Source organism: Marmota flaviventris, chromosome 7, assembly GCF_047511675.1.
Source record: "Marmota flaviventris isolate mMarFla1 chromosome 7, mMarFla1.hap1, whole genome shotgun sequence".
NCBI lineage: Eukaryota > Metazoa > Chordata > Mammalia > Rodentia > Sciuridae > Marmota > Marmota flaviventris.
The window spans coordinates 84,847,165-84,869,096 of record NC_092504.1 but is presented as its reverse complement, the minus strand read 5'-3'; the positions used below and the strand labels follow the sequence as shown (position 1 = coordinate 84,869,096).

The following is a 21,932-nucleotide window of genomic DNA, read 5'->3' as shown; positions in this document are numbered from 1 at the left end:
CATTTAGAATACTGCTTGGCAATTTTATGAGCTTCATGACTGTGAGTAATCATTGTTACCAAATTTAGTCAGAGTGCATTTTTGAAAGACCAGCCTTTCTTCATGCCCTCTGCTGCCTATTCTTGGCACAGTGAAGAATAAAACAAAGTCAGTTTGTGTAACTGGTTTGTTTCACAACCTTCTTAGAATGCTGTCAATTTGGGTACAGAAAATTACATTTGTCTAAACACCTCTATAAATTTTTAAGGAATTTGATAGGACATTTAGAACATAGCCATCCATGTCCTAGAGATCCTTACAGCTTCCTCGAATGGGGAAAAAATGAGCATTCCCATCTTGGATATTCTGAGGGGTAAAAACTGAAGTCATTTAATTTACAAAATGTGGTTTGGCCAAGTACTATTTTTAAAAATCACTTTCAGAGGACAATTTCAAGCTTGGAAAGTTCTAAATAAAATATTATAAACCTAAAATGTATTGTTTATATTTGTTTGTATACAGTAATAAAATGATTTATATATATATATATATATATATATATATATATATACACACAGATACATATATAATATATAAAATATAGTGTTAATATATCTTATTTAGAACAAAGTATCAGTGAGCATAAAGTTGCAAATATGAAGCTATGGAGAATAACTTTAAATTGCTATTTAAAAAAATACTCAGTGTTCTTAATCTATATAGGTTAGTACTTTTTTTTTTTTTAATTCTTGTGGTTGTAGATGGACAGCATGCCTTTATTTAATTTATTTTATTTTTTATGTGGTGCTGGGGATAGAAATCAGTGTCTCACACATGCTAGGCAAGTGCTCTACCACTGAGCTATAATCCCAGCCCCTGGGTTAGTTTTTTTTTTTTTTTTTAAGTTCCATGTAACCATTATTTGGGAAGATATTTACTATCTGGGAATCAATCTCAAAAATAAGTCTTAAGAAGAACTAGTTAGTGGCACTTTTATGAGTTAATATAGTTCTCCATGATACAACTTTTTCCCTTAGCATTTTAATATTTTTTTTAGTATTTATTTTTTAGTTGTAGTTGAACATGATACCTTTATTTATTTATTTATTTTTATGTGGTGCTGAGGATCGAACCCAGGGCCTCGCACAGGCTAGGCGAGTGCTCTACCACTGAGCCATACCCCAGCCCCACATTTTAGTATTTTAAGTGATAATTTAAACTAATAGATTTCATTTAAATTTTAATAACATTTTCATTTAAATTTTAATAAATTTTACCCAACTAGGTATACTGATATACTGCTTCCAGAATATATCAAAAACTACTTCGTTATTCTCATTAGAGCCACTAACAAGAATTCTGATATACCAAGAATACTGATGTTTGGAGAATTCTTGTTAGTGATACTATTTGACATTACACTTCAGCCTTAGCCAATGTGAGGAAAAGAAATGAGAATCTGAATAGAAAAGGAAAAGACAAAAGAATGGTATACAGAAGCAGTTATTAATTGACAATCCAAAAATTCTACAAATCAGTTATTTAAATATTTTCATGTTTACCAATTTATTCAGAGCTCAATGCCTGCATAATTCTATCCTATGTATCAAATAGTTGTCCTCTCCTATTATTGGGCTGAGATTTTCTTCGGCTTAAAGGCAGAAATGAATTACTCTTTAAAAAGCTAACACTGTCTTATAAGTACCACGCGCTAACCGATTGTGTGGCTCAGTTGTAGAGCACTCGTCTGGCATGTGTGAGACACTGGGTTTGATCCTCAGCACTACATAAAAATAAATAAATAAAATAAAGGTATTGTGTCCATCTACAACTAAAAAAGCTAATACTGAATCTAGGTAGTAGGATTCATATCTAAGAGTGGCATATTAGACTTTAAATATCCCACACAAAATTGCATGCGTGAAGTCCAGGTTGAAGCTTCATCTGAATGTGCTTGCAGGACTGACCTCAATGATATTATCTGTTCTTTTCAAGTCACTGGGGAATATTTTTTTAAATATTTGAAAGATCACAAAATCATATTATGATAAAAGTATCTCTCTTTTCATTCACAAACAGCATCCCTTCAAAATTGGATTTTCAGGAATCGAAATACATGTAAATCAACAATATGATCAAAAGATATTCATCCACTATCTGATTGTACAAAACACTCTCCTGTACATTGTCTGAACAGAACTTGGTATAATTCTTATGTTTAAAAATTTACATTTAAATGCTATATGGAATTGAAGATGTTAACAGCAAGAAAGTGATAGAACAAAACCTTGACATTAAAATGTAAAGCAACAAAGATGTATCTTTTCAGTGAAGAGCAAAATAAAGACATCAGTACTGGAAACAACAGCAAGGCTGACTCCACTCTACTTTTGAGTAAGAGAGAAAAGATAATAAAATAATGTTGAATTACTCCAGGGACACTATGGACAGAGATGTTGATGTGGAAGTCTGTATGGTCTAGCAGTTAAGAACCCTACTCTGTCACTTGCCACTTTCATGACCTTAGGCTCATTACTTAATATCTCAGTGATTCCATTCCCCTTATTACTATCCCTATCTATTTAGATCATTGAAGAATAGATAATGAGTGGTTTGGAGTTGAGGACAACATCATCTGTTATTTTGGTTAATTGTTAATTGAAGCTTTCAGATCATTATTATCTGAGGGTGGGATGGGAAGAATGATAGCAGCATACAACTTTTCCTTGGTATAACATAGTTTGGGAACTGGGGGCTTCATGCTGAATGGTTAGAAAAAGCCCTTGCTACAAACAGCCCCAAAGAAAAATGAATGTGTTCTTTGTACATGTACCATGTGCCAAGTGCTAGTCTAGGCTGAACATGCAACAGGCAGTTTGAATTTACATTTCTTAATATTTATTTCAAGTCTCTAGCTCAATACTCTCCCTTACATGAGGAGCAAGCAATTTCTGGTAAAACTATTCCATTACTAATATTTGTAACAATCATTTAGTTTATTGAGAAAGTGGCTAAAACAATATAAATCTCAGTGAACAATTTAGCAGTTTATTGTCACCTTCTGATTTTGCAGTTAGGAATTGCATGAGTCCAAGCTACAGGACCCTGTCAGCAACCTCAGACAATGAAAGCTTACTCAGACCTACACTTAGCATGGTTTATAGCATCAGGAAGGAGAAGTACTATTCATTGACAGATTAAATTTGAATTGTAGACTTTTAAAGGTACTTACATCTAAATAATCTGATTCTAAATTTAGAAGGATTAGTTAATATTCATTTGCCATACGCAGAAGAAAGATGAAAATGCTTCTGAATGGCAATGACCATGCCAATTCAGCCAATTAAGCCATCATCATTTGAAAACATTGTAATAATTATCCCAGAGGCCATGACAGTTACTATTTGGGGCAGTCGTGTTAGAAAATACATCTAATAGGTTAGTCTAGTATTTGGGGGGCCTCATAGGGTAATACATTTTGGAGCCAATACATCCAGATAGGTTAATCATGATATATTTACATCAAAAGTCTGAATTTCAATAGGATAAGAAGTAGGTAGCGTGTTGGATGGCTTTTATGGATGAGCTTTGGAGGTAGTATTTTCCTTTAAATTTATTGTAGCTTAAATTGTACCTTTTATATTTTGGAAACAAGAACTATATGCACAGATTCTTTTAAGCTGATCAAACACACATTTTAAAGGAAAAGTTTGCTGTAAGATGTCTTTCCATTGGAGTGAGCCAGCCTCAGTCTCTGAAAGGGTACATCTTGAATCCATCTTGACACCTTTCAGAGCTTATTTCCTTGAATGGAAACTCCCCTTCCACTCACTTGTTGGTGATTCTTCCTTCAACAGGCTCTTCCAAGGAACAACCTTGGGCACATTTAGACAGTCAGCTTCTGTGTTTCTGGCCTTTGTATGGAATCAACATTCTAACCAATAAAAGGCAAGTTGCCTTTTCTTAGAAATTTGGGAATTCACATCATCGATCACATTTCCTTTTTTTATGGTTGCCAAGATCCAATTGTTCACTTATTGAACCAATTTTTAATCTGGCTTCTGCTGACCACTACTGGAGATCAACTAAATATGTTAAGGTCCAATTATATATATACGTGTGTGTGTGTGTGTGTGTGTGTATGTATAAGCATAAATGTGCATAGATATAAAATACATTTATATGTATATAAAATACTAAATGTATTATTAAATAATATATTTATTACAATCAAACTATTAATTAATAATAATTTAATATTAATTATATAATCGAAATAGTTTTAAGTAGGCTTATATCCTTTATAAATGTGAAAATTATAAAGTTATAAATTCCAAATAAGTATTCCAAAGGACGTACATCTGTCTATGTGACTCAGTGAACCCATTAGTTATCTACATATGTGTTTGGATTATTACACGGAAAATATTTATTCTTTGAAGTTGTATCTTTGGCAAATGGTGAACTAGAGTGTGTTAAGCAGCTGTTAAATATTGAGTGTATCACTCGGGTTACTTCCCTTCTTGATCTCGGCACTGCCTGGGAGCACCACCTGTTCTAACTCCCTAGAAGCTTTTGAAAGAGCTCTGATAAGGGTAAGTCAGCACAGACAAAACCCTACTCTTAGAAATAGAAGAGTTTTATATTAATGCTTTCAATGTGCTTAACTCCTGTGTTACTCAAAAATTACTGAACCTATTTATATCCCCAGGTCTTGTTCTAATGTTCTATTCTCTATATACATCAAATTCATGTAAAATGATTTGAAATGATACCTTGTTTGTATCCAAACTGTGAATTTCAGACATGGGGTAAAAATATCCTTATAATTCTTCCCACTATTGAGTGACTGAGAAAACTTACAGTAAATATTATGGAATTTATGGAAATGAAACTTTTACTTTGGGAAATTTTAAAAAATCTTTGAATCCCATGAACTATGTCAGTGTATTTGTGTCAGCATGCCGTCAAACTACATGTCTTTTGACTTGACATGCAAAGTACTCTATCATCTTAACAGTAATCATTAATGACAAAAATGATCGACTTGCTGAAGGAAGCAATAATTTCATCTGGTTAAAGATTTAAACTTTCTGGTTGGAGGTCTTAGGCAATAAAAAATGCTATACTGTTACCTTATACATGGAGTAACAAAGCCAAGCCTACTAGCTGTGGAAACAGGTGGCTTTGGATGAGTTGGTCTAAATGAATCATATGATATTTTTATGATAGATGTGTTTTTAGAGACATGGAGCAGCAGTTCATTTTCTCAAATCAGTGGGTAGAAATAAGAAAACTGTCTGGTAATCATTCATTAAAAATATATTTTTGGTATAATATACAAGAGAGGTAAAGAGTTATAGCTTATTCTGTGTAGTTTAAGGAAAGTCAAAGTTCTTTCATTCTTATATTTAATCAACCTCAACATAAAAAAATGATCAGTTAAGTTAGGACTGTGGCTTAATTCAAGATAATTATTCATATTTATGGACTTTACTCTGTTGGGGAAAAATTAAACACCCCATGATGATTATTACTGACTTGATTTTCTCAGGGTTGTGGAACTGTGCAGAGTATTGTTATTTTTGCCTTTCGAGGTAATACATTTTCTCTTGCTTCTGAGTTATTGGGTCACTTATGAAATTGTTCAATAATATACATTTTTAAAGCACTTGCTAGTGCCAAGCAAATCATACTACACATTGAAGATCTGAAACTTATAATCTATGTTCTTTAGCAATTTGAAAGTCTAGAAACATATCAGGGAATTAATTTCCACCCAGTTTAAAAATTCAAATATTCATCAGTCTGGTAGCTTCCTCTCTGATAGTCAAAAAAATTTATTGCTTCTATAGAAATTTGTCCTGGTGTTACATCTGCAAAATTTAATTTTAGTTTGTGTTATTAAAATTATTTATTATATGTGGATCATAAAGGCATTATTATAAAATTTTATGTTATATAATGAGAAGGACTTAAACTTAACATTTCTATTGGCAATTTAAATAAAAGTTAGCATTGTATATGCAGAAATACCAATGGAAGAAAATCTACTACTGGATACCTCATTTTGTATTTTCCACTTACACAGGAAAAAAAAATATTTTAGAATCTCATCACTTGCAGGACCTAATTTCTTGAAACTGATCCGTCTGCTCTTTTGTAATTTAAACTCATTCTTTTTAAAAAATTGGTTCTTAGTTATACATGAGAGTAGAATCCATTTTGATAAAACTATACAAGCATGGAATATATCTTCTTGATAAACCTATCTTAGATGTTTTATGCAGATCTCTTAGGATCATAGAATAATGTTTTAACCAAAATAATAATAAATTAGCTTTTCATACTATTATTTCTGATATGTTTATAACACTCTACCAAGTTCTTAGGAAGTGCTTTAAAAAAAACTAATGCTAGTAATATAAGCTCTATTTTGCTTTAACTATTATATCAACTAGGATGCCTTTGACTGCAAATAAGGAAAATACCCACCTCCTATTTGGATAAATAAAAAAGGCAATTTCTTGACTTTCTAAGTAGAAAATTTAAATAGGTTAGGTGAGCTCCAGGATATATTTCTGTATGTCCCCCTACTTCCACCATGATGGCTCATTTCTAACCAAGGACTCAAATTCTTTCCCTTTGCTATAATTTGTAATGTAAGCTTTATTCTAGTCTGGCTTTCTTTGTGGGCCCAGGATTGGAACCAGATTTTTTTTTTCCTTATTCACAGTTAAAATAAGAGAACAGGTCTGTCCCAGTTTTCCAAAAGAAAATCCTGTATTTGATTGATTAGAGCAGCTTAATTCTCTTGCGCAAACTATAACAAGTCATTGTATTAAAGAGAATGTGATGTGTTGATTGGTTTAAGTTATTTGATGACCTGCTTGCTGTTAGATGATGAGGAGAGTGGGTTTCATTAACTACCAATCAAGTATATAATCATAGTTTTTGTTCTTTTGTTCTAAGTACATCCCCAAAGTACAGAAAGTAGTCTTTATTTTAGTGACTACAATTATTATCCATTGGGTTTTTTTTTTTTTTTTTTTTAGAAAAACATCCTTTGTAGCTGTGTATTCACAATATATTTAGGGAAATAATTTGAATCATCCCGATCCTAAAGCTTGGCGATAATTTAGGGATGTTGTTTTCTCAACCTTATCTCTCATAATGCTAATTCAAAGAAGAAGATGATGCATAGTTTCAGGGATGGTACCTCGAGTAGTTACTAACCAGTTCTCAGTCGCATCTTATGAAAAGCTTCCCAGAAGGTCATGGTTAAGGATGCTGAAGAATTCTGCTCTATGTAAAAGCCTAAATCATTAAGCCAACTTGCCTGCAAACGTCAGGAGACATCTTTAGAAGGCAATTCAGGTTTTACTAGTTTGAAACCCTGAGCTGTCTACAACCATTCCCACTTTTCTATTGTTTCAAATGGTCATGAAATTTCTTGATGGTGTTTTCCAGTAGGTGCAGAATATACATGATACTTTCAGAAAACTGGCAAATATTAAGGGTATTATAAACATTCAAAACTGAAATTGTTAAAGCTCTCTTAGGCTACATATTGCTTCATCTAGGCAAATAAGCACAAGCTACCTATTGCATCTTCTTTTTTTTTGCAAAGACCTAATCTTTCCTGCTTCTGAAGCACTGTCATGAAAGCTAACACTTGGTGACAGCTGCTTTGTCATTGTGCTTTCCCGCCCTGCTAACTCTTAAAACAGCATTCTACAAGGAGGATCCCTGATGTGCTCCTTGATACATAACACAGTTTAAAAACAGAAACAAAACTGTCCTGGTAATTTAGGGTTAGGGAAGACCTTGCTGAAGAGCCATAACTCAGTCAACTTCAAACAGGGAAACCCCAATAAATCTTTTATTTTTAGACTTTCCAGGTTAGATAGCATTTTAAGAGGTATGTGACTGCAAAATTTGAATTTAACTGCCTAGGATGTAAATTTCTTTCCTAAAGAAAAAGGAAGTAGCATGGAGTGAGAGTGGAAAGAGGTGTGGTTGGCAAGGTGGACAAGGGCCTGATCATGTAGAAGCTCAGTGGAAGTTAGATTGGTTAGCAATTATCACATAGTAAGTTGTTCCCAAACTTAGCAGTTTAAAATAAAAATCAACATTTATTATCGTCACCATTTCAGTGGATCAGGAATTCAGTGGTAGCTTAGCTATGCACTTATGGTTCAGCATCTGTCCGGAGATTATAGTGCAGATGTTGCCCAGGGCTAAAGGTTTTGAAGCTAGAGGATTTACTCTCAGGTTGTTCTCCCAGTTAGTATGTTGGTTCTAGTTGTTGGTGGGAGTTCTGAGTTTCTTCTCATGTGAATTTCTACATGAGCGGCTGTTTGAGTGTCATCTAACACAGCAGCTCATTTCCTCCAGAGAAGATAATCCAAAAGAGAAAGCGATGCTAAAGGGCTATAGATTTTAAAACCCTAGCCTTCAAAGTCATATACCAACCATCCCACATAATCAATACCTTAGACGCAAACTACTAAGCTCTCCTGCATTTAAAAGATGCGGAATTAGGCTCCACTTTTTGAGAGAAGTGTTTAAAAATTTGCAAGATGTATATTGAAACCACCACAGGCATTTAGAGAAATTTGTATTTCATTCTATTTTATCTGTTTATCTTTTAAAAATATTGACTGAGCACATACTATGCTAAAATTTTTATAAGAATTAAATAAAGCCTCTCAGAATGACAGAATAACACTTGTACAAAAGAGAAGAAGGATATGGTAAGAGTCTCAAAGCATCTCTGCCACTACTATATCTACTCACCTCCAATTTTCTCCTTTACCTCTGTAACTGGTCAGTCCACTTGGCAATCAGTCAGTCTCTGGGTTAAAGATTATTTAAAATGTAAATTGTAAAATGACAACTTCCTTTTCATCTGTAGCATTTCCAACTAGAAAAACAAGACAATTTCTTAATCATTGAAAGGTACTTAATGAGCTTTGCAATATTGAATTAAAAGTAAGAACAAATAACATAATAATAGGCAATTTGCAGATATATTAATTTATAAACCATTAGAAGTTTTCATAATTTCCATGCTTGACTTCAGAGTAGTATATTTCAGAGACTATGATTTAGTTTATGCTTGATCTACAAAATTATCTAAGGAACAGCTTTAGCTGAATGGTAATGTGTTAGGATTCATTGACATTTTTTATGTATCTATCTAGCTAAGAGATTTTCAATTTAAAAAACATTTTAAGGACTTGAGAATTATTTTCAAATGCATTCTTAAATAGGCTTTTACTCATGTTGGGCAATGTGTATTATTGATTCTGTATGAATCTATTTTATGTAATGTGTTATATTATCTGCTCTTTGGGGGCAGGATCTATATTTGTTTCTTTCAAAAAACCTAGTCTAGTATGGCTCATAGTTATATTACTAACATAACTGGGAAAAAATAATATTATGTGTTTAAATTTTCTAAAATACAGGAAGATTCTAAATTTGGAAAAAAGTTATACCTATTTAATAAATCTATAAAAATAACTATTATCAATGACCTATAATATAGACTGAAAGAAACCACATCTAATCTTTTCAATCATGAAGTTTAATATAAATGCCTGAATACTAAATTATATTTTGAAGTACCAAAGTCATATTAATATTTCTAAATCTCACTTCTTCTCAGGATTATGATGAAAATCTTCTTTCCACTCTGCTAGACTATAGTCTGGCCACTTTCCATGTCATCCTCTCCATTCTTGGCAATGTCATTTCCTTAAAATGCAGATGTGTTCATGGTGAACCCCTGTTTAAAACCCAGTGATTCCCAAGGCATTAAAAATAAAATCCAGACTCCCCAGCAAGGCAGATGGGACTGTTTTCTGCCTATCTTTTACCTCCTCTCCCCTCTAGCATTGAATTATTTGCAGGTCCCCATTTGTTTTACGTGTTCTCATCTCATACTGTTTCTTCTGTCTGAAACACCTTTTCTGCTTCTGGGTCTAACTTAGGTGTTTCCATGACTCAGTTCACACTGAGTCACTCCCAGTAACATCCTTCAGATACAATTTCCTTAGAAAGTTGAGTTCTGTGTCCTTTATCTATGTTTTCCTTATATCCAGTATATCACTTTAAAAATAAAAATTTATTTATTTAATCAATTATTTAATTATTTAATAAACTAATGTGTTCACTGAACTGTAGTTTGCTAATTTGTTCATCTTAGCTCTGGACTGTGAGTTCTTACAAACAGATATTTTTATTTTTTGTCTCTGAATCACTAAGGCTAAACAACAATTTCTGACAGTGAAGAGTCACCAAACACATTTTCTGTTGAATAAATATAAATGAATGACAGATAATTAGTAATTTCCTACAGGCAGGGGTAATGTTCAAAAATATTTAATGATTAGTTTCTAGAGGTACTTATGGGTTATGTCAGAATGCTCTTAACAATTGCTGATGCTGTGCTTCTTGTACCCACCAATATCAACTCCAGCTATAGGGATCTTTGACTTTTTTTTTTAGTATCAACATAAGAAACTATATATACTTTCATACCTACTTGCGTTCGGACTATTTTAGAAAAACATTGAGACATAATATATGGCCAAGTACCTTAATGCATGTACACAGAGACCAATTATGCTGTGTGGTTAAGTCACTTATGTGTGAAGATGAATGCTTTCCTGTAAAATTTACAATGGTGTTAATGTGCTGCTGGGCTTTGTCTTAATTACTCAGAGGAGTGTTCACATTCTCCAGTGGGATATTTCTTGTTAAGTAGCAGTATGGTAAGAAAGGATCATTTGCACATCTTTAGAATCTGCACTAAATCTTTATTGTCTCATTTCATGTATTTTATATCAGTAAACAATTCCCTCATCTCTTAACCAGTGTTGCCTAAGCTCATGTTTCCTTCTTTTATGTACCCTATTGCGAATTCTGCAAAAACTGATTAATACCATGTTTCCATTCTCTTCTCCTACCATCCCAAGCCAAGGTATTCATTTTAGAAAGAGTAAACTTTATAAAATACAGATGCAATCATGGTACTTCCTACCCCAAACCAATCAACCATTCTGCATCACTTATAAAAAAATTTCTTTGGGTGCTTTCAAAAAAATGAGTTTTGTAAAAAGTGCATGTGTTTGGGCTTTGTACATGGAGACTCCAGTTTGGTAGGAGTAGGGTGGTAGAGTGGTACCTAGACATTTTTAACAGTTTCTAGAGGAGATTCTATCTCATAGCCAGGCTGAGGACTCCAGAAAAAGTCCCAACTCCATTACAAGAAGGTTATTCATGAACAATAATTAGCTGAGATTTTGGCCAAATTGCCTATGTATTGGACCTTAGCTGCTTCATTTTAATAGGGGAAATAGTGCTATTGTTGCAGCACTATGCTAAGTATTAGAGATAGGGTTGGGTCATTAATCATCCAAACTGAGATACTCCAGGGCATTTTGCATAAATGTGGGCTATTCTAGGCAAATTGGGGCATGTAGTCACTATAATTTGAGAACATATATTGAATGCATTTCTCACAGTGGCTAATGTAGCAGAAGCTCAGTGGATCATCTTTATTTTCATTGTTCTTAATATTTGTTTTCCTCCTCTGTTGGAAGCCCTGGCACACAAGGTTATGATACAATGCACACAAATGGTATTTGTGATGTATTGTCACCAAAATCTAAAGTTTCCTATCATGGTCCTCTCCCCTCTGTTTACTATATTTTGTAAGCCTTGATTTCTCTCCCCTACCCTCTCCCTTTCTCTCTCTCTCTCTCTCTCTCTTCTTTCTACCACTCTACATTCCTTTAATACTTGCAGGTCCCAAGGTAAGAGTGCAAAAGGGACCCACTTATAATTTTTAAAATTATAAAATATAGATTGAACTAACAAACTTTTAAATAAGTGTTCTATTTTGATAACTACTACAACAACATGGCAAATCCATATATAGACTTGGAGTCTGCACAGTTCCGCACAAGAACTATGGTGAGAGGAGTGCCAAGCCTGGACCTTGACCTATGGCCGGCCCCTCTGCTCTTCTATCCCTGGCTTCATCTGCATTTCAGGACCACCAGCCTATTCAAGCTCTGTTCATCTCCTACTTCCACTCTCCCTAGTCAGCAACTCTTAGGGTGTGTATTTGATTCCTGTTGCTGCTGTAACAAATTACTACAAGTTCAATGGCTTAAAACAACAACGAATTTATTCTCTCCTAGTTTTGAAAATTAAACTTACTGGGTTTAATCCAAAGGTTGGCATTGTTGTTTCCTTCTGGAGATGTTAGATAAGAGTCTATTTTTCTTGACAGTTCCAACTTCTGGATCTGTATTCCTTGAATCATAACCCTTTCCTTCATCTTTAAAGCCCAAGGTGTAGCGTCTTCTTTCCCTCTGAACTCTTACTTTCCTCTCATGAAGACCCTTGCAAAGGCATTGAGCCCATTTGGCTAATCCAGGTGTCGAGGTCTTTAATTTAATCATGTCTGCAAAGTACCTTTTATCATATAAGGTAGTTTACATGTCCCAAAGATGAGGATATTGATATATATGAGGCCCTTTATTCAGCTAACCAAAGAACCCTTGGGAGGATGACAAGGAAGAAGTCTGAGGAAGCATTGGGAACATACTCAAGGACACTTAGGCAGACATTCTGGGCAACCAGGTGTGTGAGGGGTGGCCTGGAAGTCAGGAAGCATTGGGGTCATAGTGGGCATGTCTCCTTGGCCCTCAGCATTTGCTGCCTTGCTCAGCCAGAGGAGGTTCTGCTACAGCTCACCACTCAGGGCTGGGGCTGTTGTAGAGGCACAGGCCAAAGGATGGTTCATTTCCTTTCCCCTGTCAATCTGGAAACCACTATTTTCCTTTCTCCTTATTCTAGCTATAAGATTCAGTTGGAGGAAAAATGTCAGCAAATTGTTGTACTCGATTAAAAGTTCTTTTTCTCTTTTTGCATCCCTGCCTTTTACTTGTCATGAAAGATCCCATTCCACACCCACTCATTGTTTTTAACCATCTTCCCTGGCTTTCCCTTCCTTTGAATCTCTAATTCCATCCTTCCGCCACCTCTTCATTGTTCTTAAAATATACAAGATTTCACCTGCTTGCTATGTTTTAAAAAGTATGCTATCGAGCCAGCAAATTATTCCTGAATCCTACAACATTGTTAATTCACTCTTCTTATAATATTTCTTTTTTAAGTTTTAAATTTTCTTCTACCATTTGAAGCCTGCAGATTTTCTTTTATAATCAAATTTAAAATTACTTATTCTGCTTGTACACTCTGTATATATTTTGCTGGATTTGGGGCATTTGAATACTATTTCCACAGTCATAGCGTATATAGAAGAATTTTTATGTCAATAAAATAATTTTACAATGCTATTTTTCTCCTTTTAAGTTAAAAAAATCTCTGAATACTCACCTCTGTTTTTACGCATTCTTGTTAATGCATGGAAAATTTGAGAAAATTATCAATGTTTTAAGATTCTTGTGGTTTTGAGAGAATTGCTAGGTTTTGAGAGTTTATGAACTATTATACAAGCTTTATTTTTAAATAATTTTTTGGTGTTTCTTCTTTTCTTAATGGGGCTTATATTATTCCTAAGGATCTAATGAAAAGGTAACCTGCCAATTTAAACTTAGTTTTAGAATAATGTTGTAAATTTAAGTGAATTTTTGCCCAAGTCCATAATAATGTAATATTCCTGTAATGTATGCTCCGTGAGAACATGTGTGTTCCTCTTGTTCGCTGTTTTTCAGTGATGACTTAGCTACTAGCAGCTGGATTTTGATAATTAATTAATTAAATAATTACAAAAATGGTAACATTTCAGAATGATTTTAAAATAATAAAATCATGTTCAGTACAGGCCATCAGGCCATGCTATTTCAATCAGAATGGTAAAATACAGATTTTTTTTTAACTTTCAATCAAATTTGCAATTTCTTCTAGCCTATTCTGGTATAAGCAATAATTTATACCCATAAGAATACTAACTAAATTGTTTATATTCAAGGCAATATAGGCCTGTTTAAATAGTTTATGAATTGGTAAATACAGAGGACATTATATATTATTTTATGTATAGTAAGAATTCTATATGCTCTATAGAATATCTACATAGCCCAGAACTATGTAGATTAAGATAAATAAGTATCTTCAGCAGTTTTGGGAGATGAAAAATGTGAATCCCTGGTATTAAAGTGAGAAAAATATTTTCACTCTGTTCTTTTCTCCTCATTTCTTTTTTTCATGACATTTTTTAATTTTTAATTTTTTTGAGTAAAAGAAGATTCTAATTTATTTGGAAATATTTCATGAATTTGCTGTTAGAATTGCAAGCATAAATTCATAACTATAATAGAGAAGTAATAGTTACTTCTCCTCATTTATTTATTTCTTTATGAATTGTTTGTGGGAATTGGTCAACTGTGATCTAGTCTCATAATAGTAATGACATATATGATTTATTCAGTGTGAAAGTATGCTATGTAGCTTCGTCATTTGAAAGGTTTACTTCATAATGTCTCTTTCCTTGTGCTATTTTCTTCCATGGCTTAAGCTTTATAAATGATTAAAGCTGTCATCTTTTTTTATCATTTGTTCTTAGAATGGCTTCACTCCCTTATACATGGCTGCTCAGGAGAATCACATTGATGTTGTAAAATATTTACTGGAAAATGGAGCTAATCAGAGCACTGCTACAGAGGTAAGACTGCCAGTCCAAGTCTTGAGTTCTTTGATTATAATGTCCATGTTCTTTATACCAGTTGCAAAAGCTCTCCATTAACTTTTCTAAAACATGCTGGCAATACTTATATTATAATTACATCTACAGAGTGGCTATGAAGAAATGACCCAGGCTTGTGCACACAGTTCCATGAGTTTATGCCTTCACTTTAGATTCACGGCCACTTATTCTTATATGAAATCATGCCTGTGTCAATTTGGGGTATTCTACTTTTGCAATCTTTATACCATTTTAAAAGTAGATTACCATGAATCATAATCATTTCTTTTTATCAATATTTTATCTGGTTAAATTCAATACAATTCCTTGAAGGAACAATTTCTCACCATCAGAAATAATTCACAAGTATTTGTGTTAGCATAATTTTCTGAGGAAAATGTCACTAAAATGCTATTTATACTGAAACTGGAATATGACATATGTGTGTAACTCTGTTTATGGCAACCATTAAATACCATGATTGACATCAGTCCAGTTTCAAAGAGTTCATTCAGGACATCTAATCATACGAGGGATTGGGAGGGGGCAGGGACTCTCAGAACATCACTTTTCTTTCCTACACATGTCCACCTCATAAGAAGATTTTACTTTGTATTTTCCATCTCATTTTAGCCTAGGCAGATGCAGGGGCAAGTCCAGTGACTTTCCAAGACAGTAGTTTCTAGGTGTTGCTCCTGAAGCCCTTGAGCTTGGAGAAAATGCCTTGGGGACTCCTGGAGAGCTGGGAGTTGGTGATGTGGGAGAGGAGAGGAAGGAGCCTCCACTTGGACATTTCCCTCCTCACCTCTTTTAACCAGAGTATTCAGGCTTTGTTTTTCCTGTTTCCTATTTTTCTAGTTCCACTGATACAATTTTACAACTCCAGCCCTGAAGTGAAATAGGATTGCTTGAATCTTGTAACCCAGAAACCATCTTGATAATTTTTAATGTTGAATATGGCTTCCTTTCCAGACAATTAAATCTTTAGGTTAAATGAACATGAACTTCTTTCTACACAACAATGGAAGTCATTAAATCTATTAAATCCACTTCCAGGCTGTTTGGGAGAAAACTTTTTATGGAGCCAATCAAAATCACTTTCTGACAGTTTATTTCCATTTAAAAAATCCCAATAAATCACTCTTAATAAGAACACATTTCCTACTTAGAACCAGAAAACACAGCTGCCCAATATGAAATGATTTCTTTGTTCAGAACAGATTTTGCACTCTTGCCATAGGAGTACAAAGTGATTGTTATGATTTGGGGCCTTTTTTTCCTGAGACACTAATTCTGTCCATGTGAATATCTTCAGGCAAAGCTTGGGTAACAAAGAGACTGTATCTCTGAAAAATATACCAAAACAAGGAAATCTCTCTAATGTTTTATTCTTTTACTTTATAAAGACAATATCACTTACCAGGTGAAACTTGTACACCAGAGCCCTCTTAGTCACCATATAGACTTAATGTCCCTAGTGGAAGATTTAGGTAAACTCAGTTTGCCCACATTCTCAGCTGACTCAGGCTCCTCTGGTCTAGACCTTTGCAGCATTTCAGTCTGATTCCAAAAATACCCCTTTATGTACTCTGCTTTGGTAGAGGCGATGTTACATCATGATCCAAAGAAACTTAAAACCCTCTCTGGTTTCTGTACCAAGATGCAACTTTTGCAAATGAATGGGATTTTTGAAACTTAGCTTAAACACATGCATACCTTATTTGTTTCATTTTAAAAATCACCTTAATAATTAAATTTAACTTTTCCTGATTGAATGTATAAAAGTTTAATTCATTAATACACTAGCACTGACCCTTATGATTATCAAAAAACACACATATGGACTAAACTTTACACATTGCATTTTAAATCCATCATTTCTGTTAAAAAAAATGTTTGTAGTGGCATATGGTTGGTTGTCATTTGGTATGTTATGCTGCACTGCTAAATATCTGCTATAATCTCATGGGCACAGATGTGGTTATGCCTAAAGGAGACACCCTGAACTGGTTGTTAGTACTAATTTGCAAAAATTAATTACTAATCAAGACATTATGCCCACTTTAAAAATCAGATAATTATGGAATCATTGAAGATGGCAGTGAAACTCATGTGTATGATGAAATATTTAAAGTTGCAAATTTCTCATGATTATAGCAGTTAGCATTGATAAATAAATGATGAAAAATGAAGCAACTGAAATTTAACCTGGATTTCCTTGAGTTAGTTGAGATATTTCAACATATCATTCCAAATGAGGTATAGATTGGAATAAAATCCAATAAAACTTGGATGGAGATCTAGAATTAAATTCTCCAAAGAGAGTTCTCTGTCTCTCCAATTCCATTTTTATATTTCTCTGCTCTTCCTTCTTCCTGAATGTTGCCAAAATTGAAGGATGATATCTCTCTAATAAAGTTCCATTCTGAGAGCAAATGCTTCATCTCCAAGAAAAAAAAAAAATCAAAGTTCACAGTTTTAAAAATATAAGCTATCACAGTGTTTCAAGAGGTAATAAAATTAAATATGTATATGATAATGACACTATGTTTTCCCTGTTCAACTAGTGCTTAATCTGTGCCTAAATTCTAAATTTAAGCTAGCTGCTGTTTTTCATCTTCAGACACAACATTCTTTACTCTTCTATTCTGTTAAGTAATCAGTTATACTTAAAATTCTAATCTTATTAAAAAGAAAAAAAATCACTTATTGGGGTTAGTACTGCATACATAATGTGATACATTTGAGAAAAATTATTTTCCTTCAAAAGGCTTCACTTAGCATTCTAAAATTATTATTGAAAACAAATTTAGTAGTTACATTGTGGTAAATTACCATTGTCTCTATAATGCAATCTTTAAATGTATACCCTCCTTTTCAAATTTTTTCTTTCTTTCTTTCTTTCTTTCTTTATTTATTTGGTATCAGGGATTGAACCCAGGGGAGCTTAACCACCAAGCCACATCCCCTGTCCTTTATTTTATTTATTTTTTTATTTTTTAAACTTTGAGATAGATCTTGCTAAATTGCTTAGGGCTTCATAAAATTACTGAGGCTGACTTTGAACTTGGAATATTCTTGTCTCAGCCTCCCTACCTGCTAGGACTACAAGTGTGCCCCACTGTTCCTGGCTCTTGACCATGTATATACCTGTATATCCTCTTGACCTCTCTTCTGTATATGAATGGAAACATTTAAGATTTGTTTCTAAACTTTTGGGAATTAAGGAGGTTTTTTAACAGAAATATAGCCCAGAATATCTATTTTTTTTTTCTATTTACCGATCACCTTTCCAGGAACTAAAGACTTGTTTTTAAAGAGAAAACATGACCTTCCAAGTTGTCTAGCACAGTTGTCTATTTACCCCTAAGCTCCTTCTAAGTTTGCATTATCTGTACTGTTGTTTGCTTAGCACTCTTCTTAACTTTAGATTTCAAAAATCAGTTTATAAATGTTTTATAGAATGTATATTTTATATCTAAATGCTCTTAAATAAAATTTAGTTTAGAACAAAATTAATGATTATCCTAATTTGCCAAAGAGTTTTAGATCACATTATGTCCAAAACTTCCAAAATTGGATTGGTAATAGCCTTCCATCCACAATGGTTATCATTTTCCCAGCCAATACAGAGACATTGAGCAACTTGCATAGTTGATCTTGTGTGTGTGTGTGTGTGTGTGTGTGTGTGGTGGTTACCATATTTGTGATTCCCAGTCAGATTTAAGTTCCACTCTAAAGTTCTACTCTTGTCTTCTCACATTTTCCTTCTCATAACCAGGCATTCCTTAGGGTTTGTTCTAATTTTTATTCCCATTAAAATCATACAAGTGATCAATAAAAAAAAAAAAAAACACAATTACAACAACAAAAAAAACATACAGGTGATCACATTCCGGCTTCAAAACAATCACACCCTTTAGGTAGTGTGCTTTGTTAGGACACATTTTTTAAAGAAATCTATAGAACAGAATTTAGGAAAGAAATCTGATTAACTTAGTCCACAGTGTGACAAATGACTAATTATGATCTGCTTCTGATCTTGCTTATCAGTGTTCATCACTACCTTAAAATTTAGAGACACCACTGCTTGGAGCTGAAACCTAAGAATCTGGATGTTAATGGAAGATATTTTTCTTCCTCGATTTTGCCAGGATGGCTTTACTCCTCTAGCTGTGGCCCTCCAGCAAGGACACAATCAGGCGGTGGCCATCCTCTTGGAGAATGACACCAAAGGCAAAGTAAGGCTGCCAGCTCTGCACATTGCAGCTAGGAAAGACGACACCAAATCTGCCGCACTCCTGCTTCAGAATGACCACAACGCTGACGTCCAGTCCAAGGTAAAAGCTGAGTGCATCTGTTTAAAGGAACTCTGTGCTGCCAGATTCTTCCTGGGGAGTGATAAAGAAGTAGGCCCTGGTGATAATGCAAAATTACTCCTGCTCATGAAAAGAGATAAAATTACTTTCAGAGGTATTTCAGAAAGATGGGGTATTTGGGTACACTAGAAAAAAATTAAATGCAAGATAATTTTCTTTAAATGATGAGGATTGGCTATTGAGAAATTTGCTTCCTTCTGTTTACAGTCATAAATAATAGAAAAAAAGAATCAGAAAGAAACAACTGTATTGCGTAGTGTTTTGGGACTTTTTTCTGCGTAGACTGCATTTTGGCATGTTGGAATAGTATCCCCAGTTCAGCAAGCAGATTGACTGTTTCCTTAATTTTGCACTGTGTAATATTTTCCCTCTTTTTCCCATACAACACTGCTTCAGATGATGGTGAATAGGACAACTGAGGTACAGTATTGTGATTATACCAAAACTTGCCTTATTTTTATTTATTTTTAATTTTTACCCAGTTAGAATAAATGCTCACTAATTCATACTAATGATTAAAATTTCCGTGAATGGGAAATCATTTAGAAATTTTTCTTATAATTAAGGAAAATTGATAGTTCAAATATATTTAATGCAACATCTATTTGACGTGTTATTAAATCAACGAAACTATTTAAATACAAATTTAAAGTTTATGAGACTAGACCATGAAATAAAACTCTTCCTTAACATATTTTAATAAATGAGCTTTACTTTTAACTTTTTGCAAAGAAGAGATGTGATCTTGATTTCTTAATGAGAATTCTCAGATTAAAGTTTAGAGAAGTGAAAATGAGAGAGGTTTCTCCGTTACCATGTTTTATATTTTTGTCTAATTGCAATTGCCTTTTACCCCTGTATGTTTTTTTCTTTATCACTTTGTTTGTAATCAATAATCATATCAAGCATATCATGTGCAAAGCAGTTACTTTTTTTATAAGTCTTAAAACACTTGCCATTAAATCATTTTCCTCATGTGAAAATAGATGATATCAAGCAACAAGAGTAATAAGTTTTGAAACCTCTCAGGGTGGGATATGTGTGTGGGGGGGTCTAGTCTCTCCTTGGCCATTGCTGCAGACATGCCCTAACAGAAACATTGTTGAAAGTATATTATAGATATTATTCTATACTCAAAGGCAAGTGGCTGATCATGTAGCTTGACTTTCACTGGAGTGAGGGAATTCTTTTATTTTTTATTTTTTTTGGTGCTGGCGATTGAACTCAGGATCTCGTGCATGGGAGGCAAACACTCTACCAACTGAGATATATCCAAGCCCCTGAGGGGATTCTTTAACATCTTATTTGATTACTGGATTATGGGCTCATGGAGATTATGAAGCCTTGAACATTCACACTTAGTGTTGAACGATAGAGATGTATTTCTAAAACTATAATTTTCTTTATCAACACATTTGTGTTTTGAGATGGCAGTAGACTTGAGTTATTTGTGTCACTTCTTTTGGTCCATATCTATGCATGGAACCTAGGTCAGAGACAAAAACAAAAAACAGCAGAGGCCCCAAATCAATACTTTGGTGAAATTATTCAAATAGGAATTGTACAAATTGATCTTTATTACTGATTACTGATTTTAATACATTTAATTTTTTAGATGCTCTTTGGTGAATATGATACGTTTTTGAAAGCAGTGTTAGCTCTAAGTATCATATTTGAAAGCAGCAGTTTGGATTGAGTTGTACTTGGTCATAAATATTTCTCTTAAGTTAATCGAGCACCAAGAATAGGAATCATTCCATCTGTAGTCTTGTGGAAGGGTGAACTCTGCCTCCCACTTCTCTGTTAATCAGGGAAGAGTCCTCTGAGAGGGCTTCTGTTAGTCTTGTGCTGTTCCAAGACTCACAGGCTGAGGCATTAACCTGGATGGTCAATGAGGATGTATCAGACGATAAATTCATTTATTTTTGCAAATGAGAAACTAATATTATTATACTTGAATAATTTGAAAATGTTCTACCAGCAATCAGTATGTTTTTCTGAAATTATATTATAACTTGAATAATAGACATACATTCAGGATATGCCTGGGTGACAGGAAATATCAAGATAAAAATGAAAAAATCAATTATGTTTTAAAATACAACAATTTGACATTTTATAAAATGATATACGGAGTATACTGACTTTTTTTTTTAACATTTTGACATCACTTTTTGGCATTACCTAAATGTAAAATAAAAATATCTTGACTACAGTTGTGGAATTTTGGATTGATAATTACTATTCTCATTTTGGGTCTTGCTTCTCTACAGTAAAAATTATTTGCAGTTAATGTTGCTGATAGCGCAGAAAAATTTCTGTTACCTAAGTTATCTGAGGACTTATTCAGAGTGTTTTAAAAACAAAATCACTAAACCCACATATCAACTCAATAGAAAAACAATGATTGTAATTTAGAAAATATTTCTTTAAAGTAATATGGTACACATCAAAGTTCAGTTCAAATAATAAAGAACAATAGAAAATAATCAGAAAACGGCAGGATGTCATAGCCACTTAATACTATTTTAAGTAATGAAAATAGAGTGAAGAAGATGATCAGATCTTTGTGTAATTTAATAAGAGTTAAGACATCTATTGTGATAATTAATGTCTTTTGGGGGGCAGAGGTTACTGGCGATTTACCCAGAGGCACTTAACTCTGAGCCACATTCCCCCTTCTTATTTTTTTATTTTTTGACAGGGTCTTGCTAAGTTGCTTAGGCCCTCACTGAATAGCTGAGGCTGACCTTGAACTTAGAATCCTCCTTCCTCAGCCACCTGAGTTGCTGGGATCAAAGGTGTGCGCCACTGTGCCTGGCCAAAAGTTTTAAAGCAAATTTCAT

The 21,932-nt window shown here is 33.7% G+C and overlaps 1 protein-coding gene across 13 annotated transcripts in view; it reads left to right on the top strand.

The window, feature by feature from the left end:
• Ank2 (ankyrin 2) overlaps positions 1-21,932 on the top strand; it is a 652,896-nt gene that overhangs the window by 498,746 nt on the left and 132,218 nt on the right. For 12 of the 13 annotated variants that reach the window (XM_071614451.1, XM_071614454.1, XM_071614457.1 and 9 more), the window contains exons 5-6: positions 14,588-14,686; positions 18,862-19,047. In XM_071614451.1, coding sequence (XP_071470552.1) covers positions 14,588-14,686; positions 18,862-19,047 — 285 coding nt within the window. Of the gene's footprint in view, positions 1-14,587; positions 14,687-18,861; positions 19,048-19,482; positions 19,507-21,932 lie in introns of all 13 variants that reach the window. The other variant, XM_071614452.1, reaches the window with a different exon arrangement.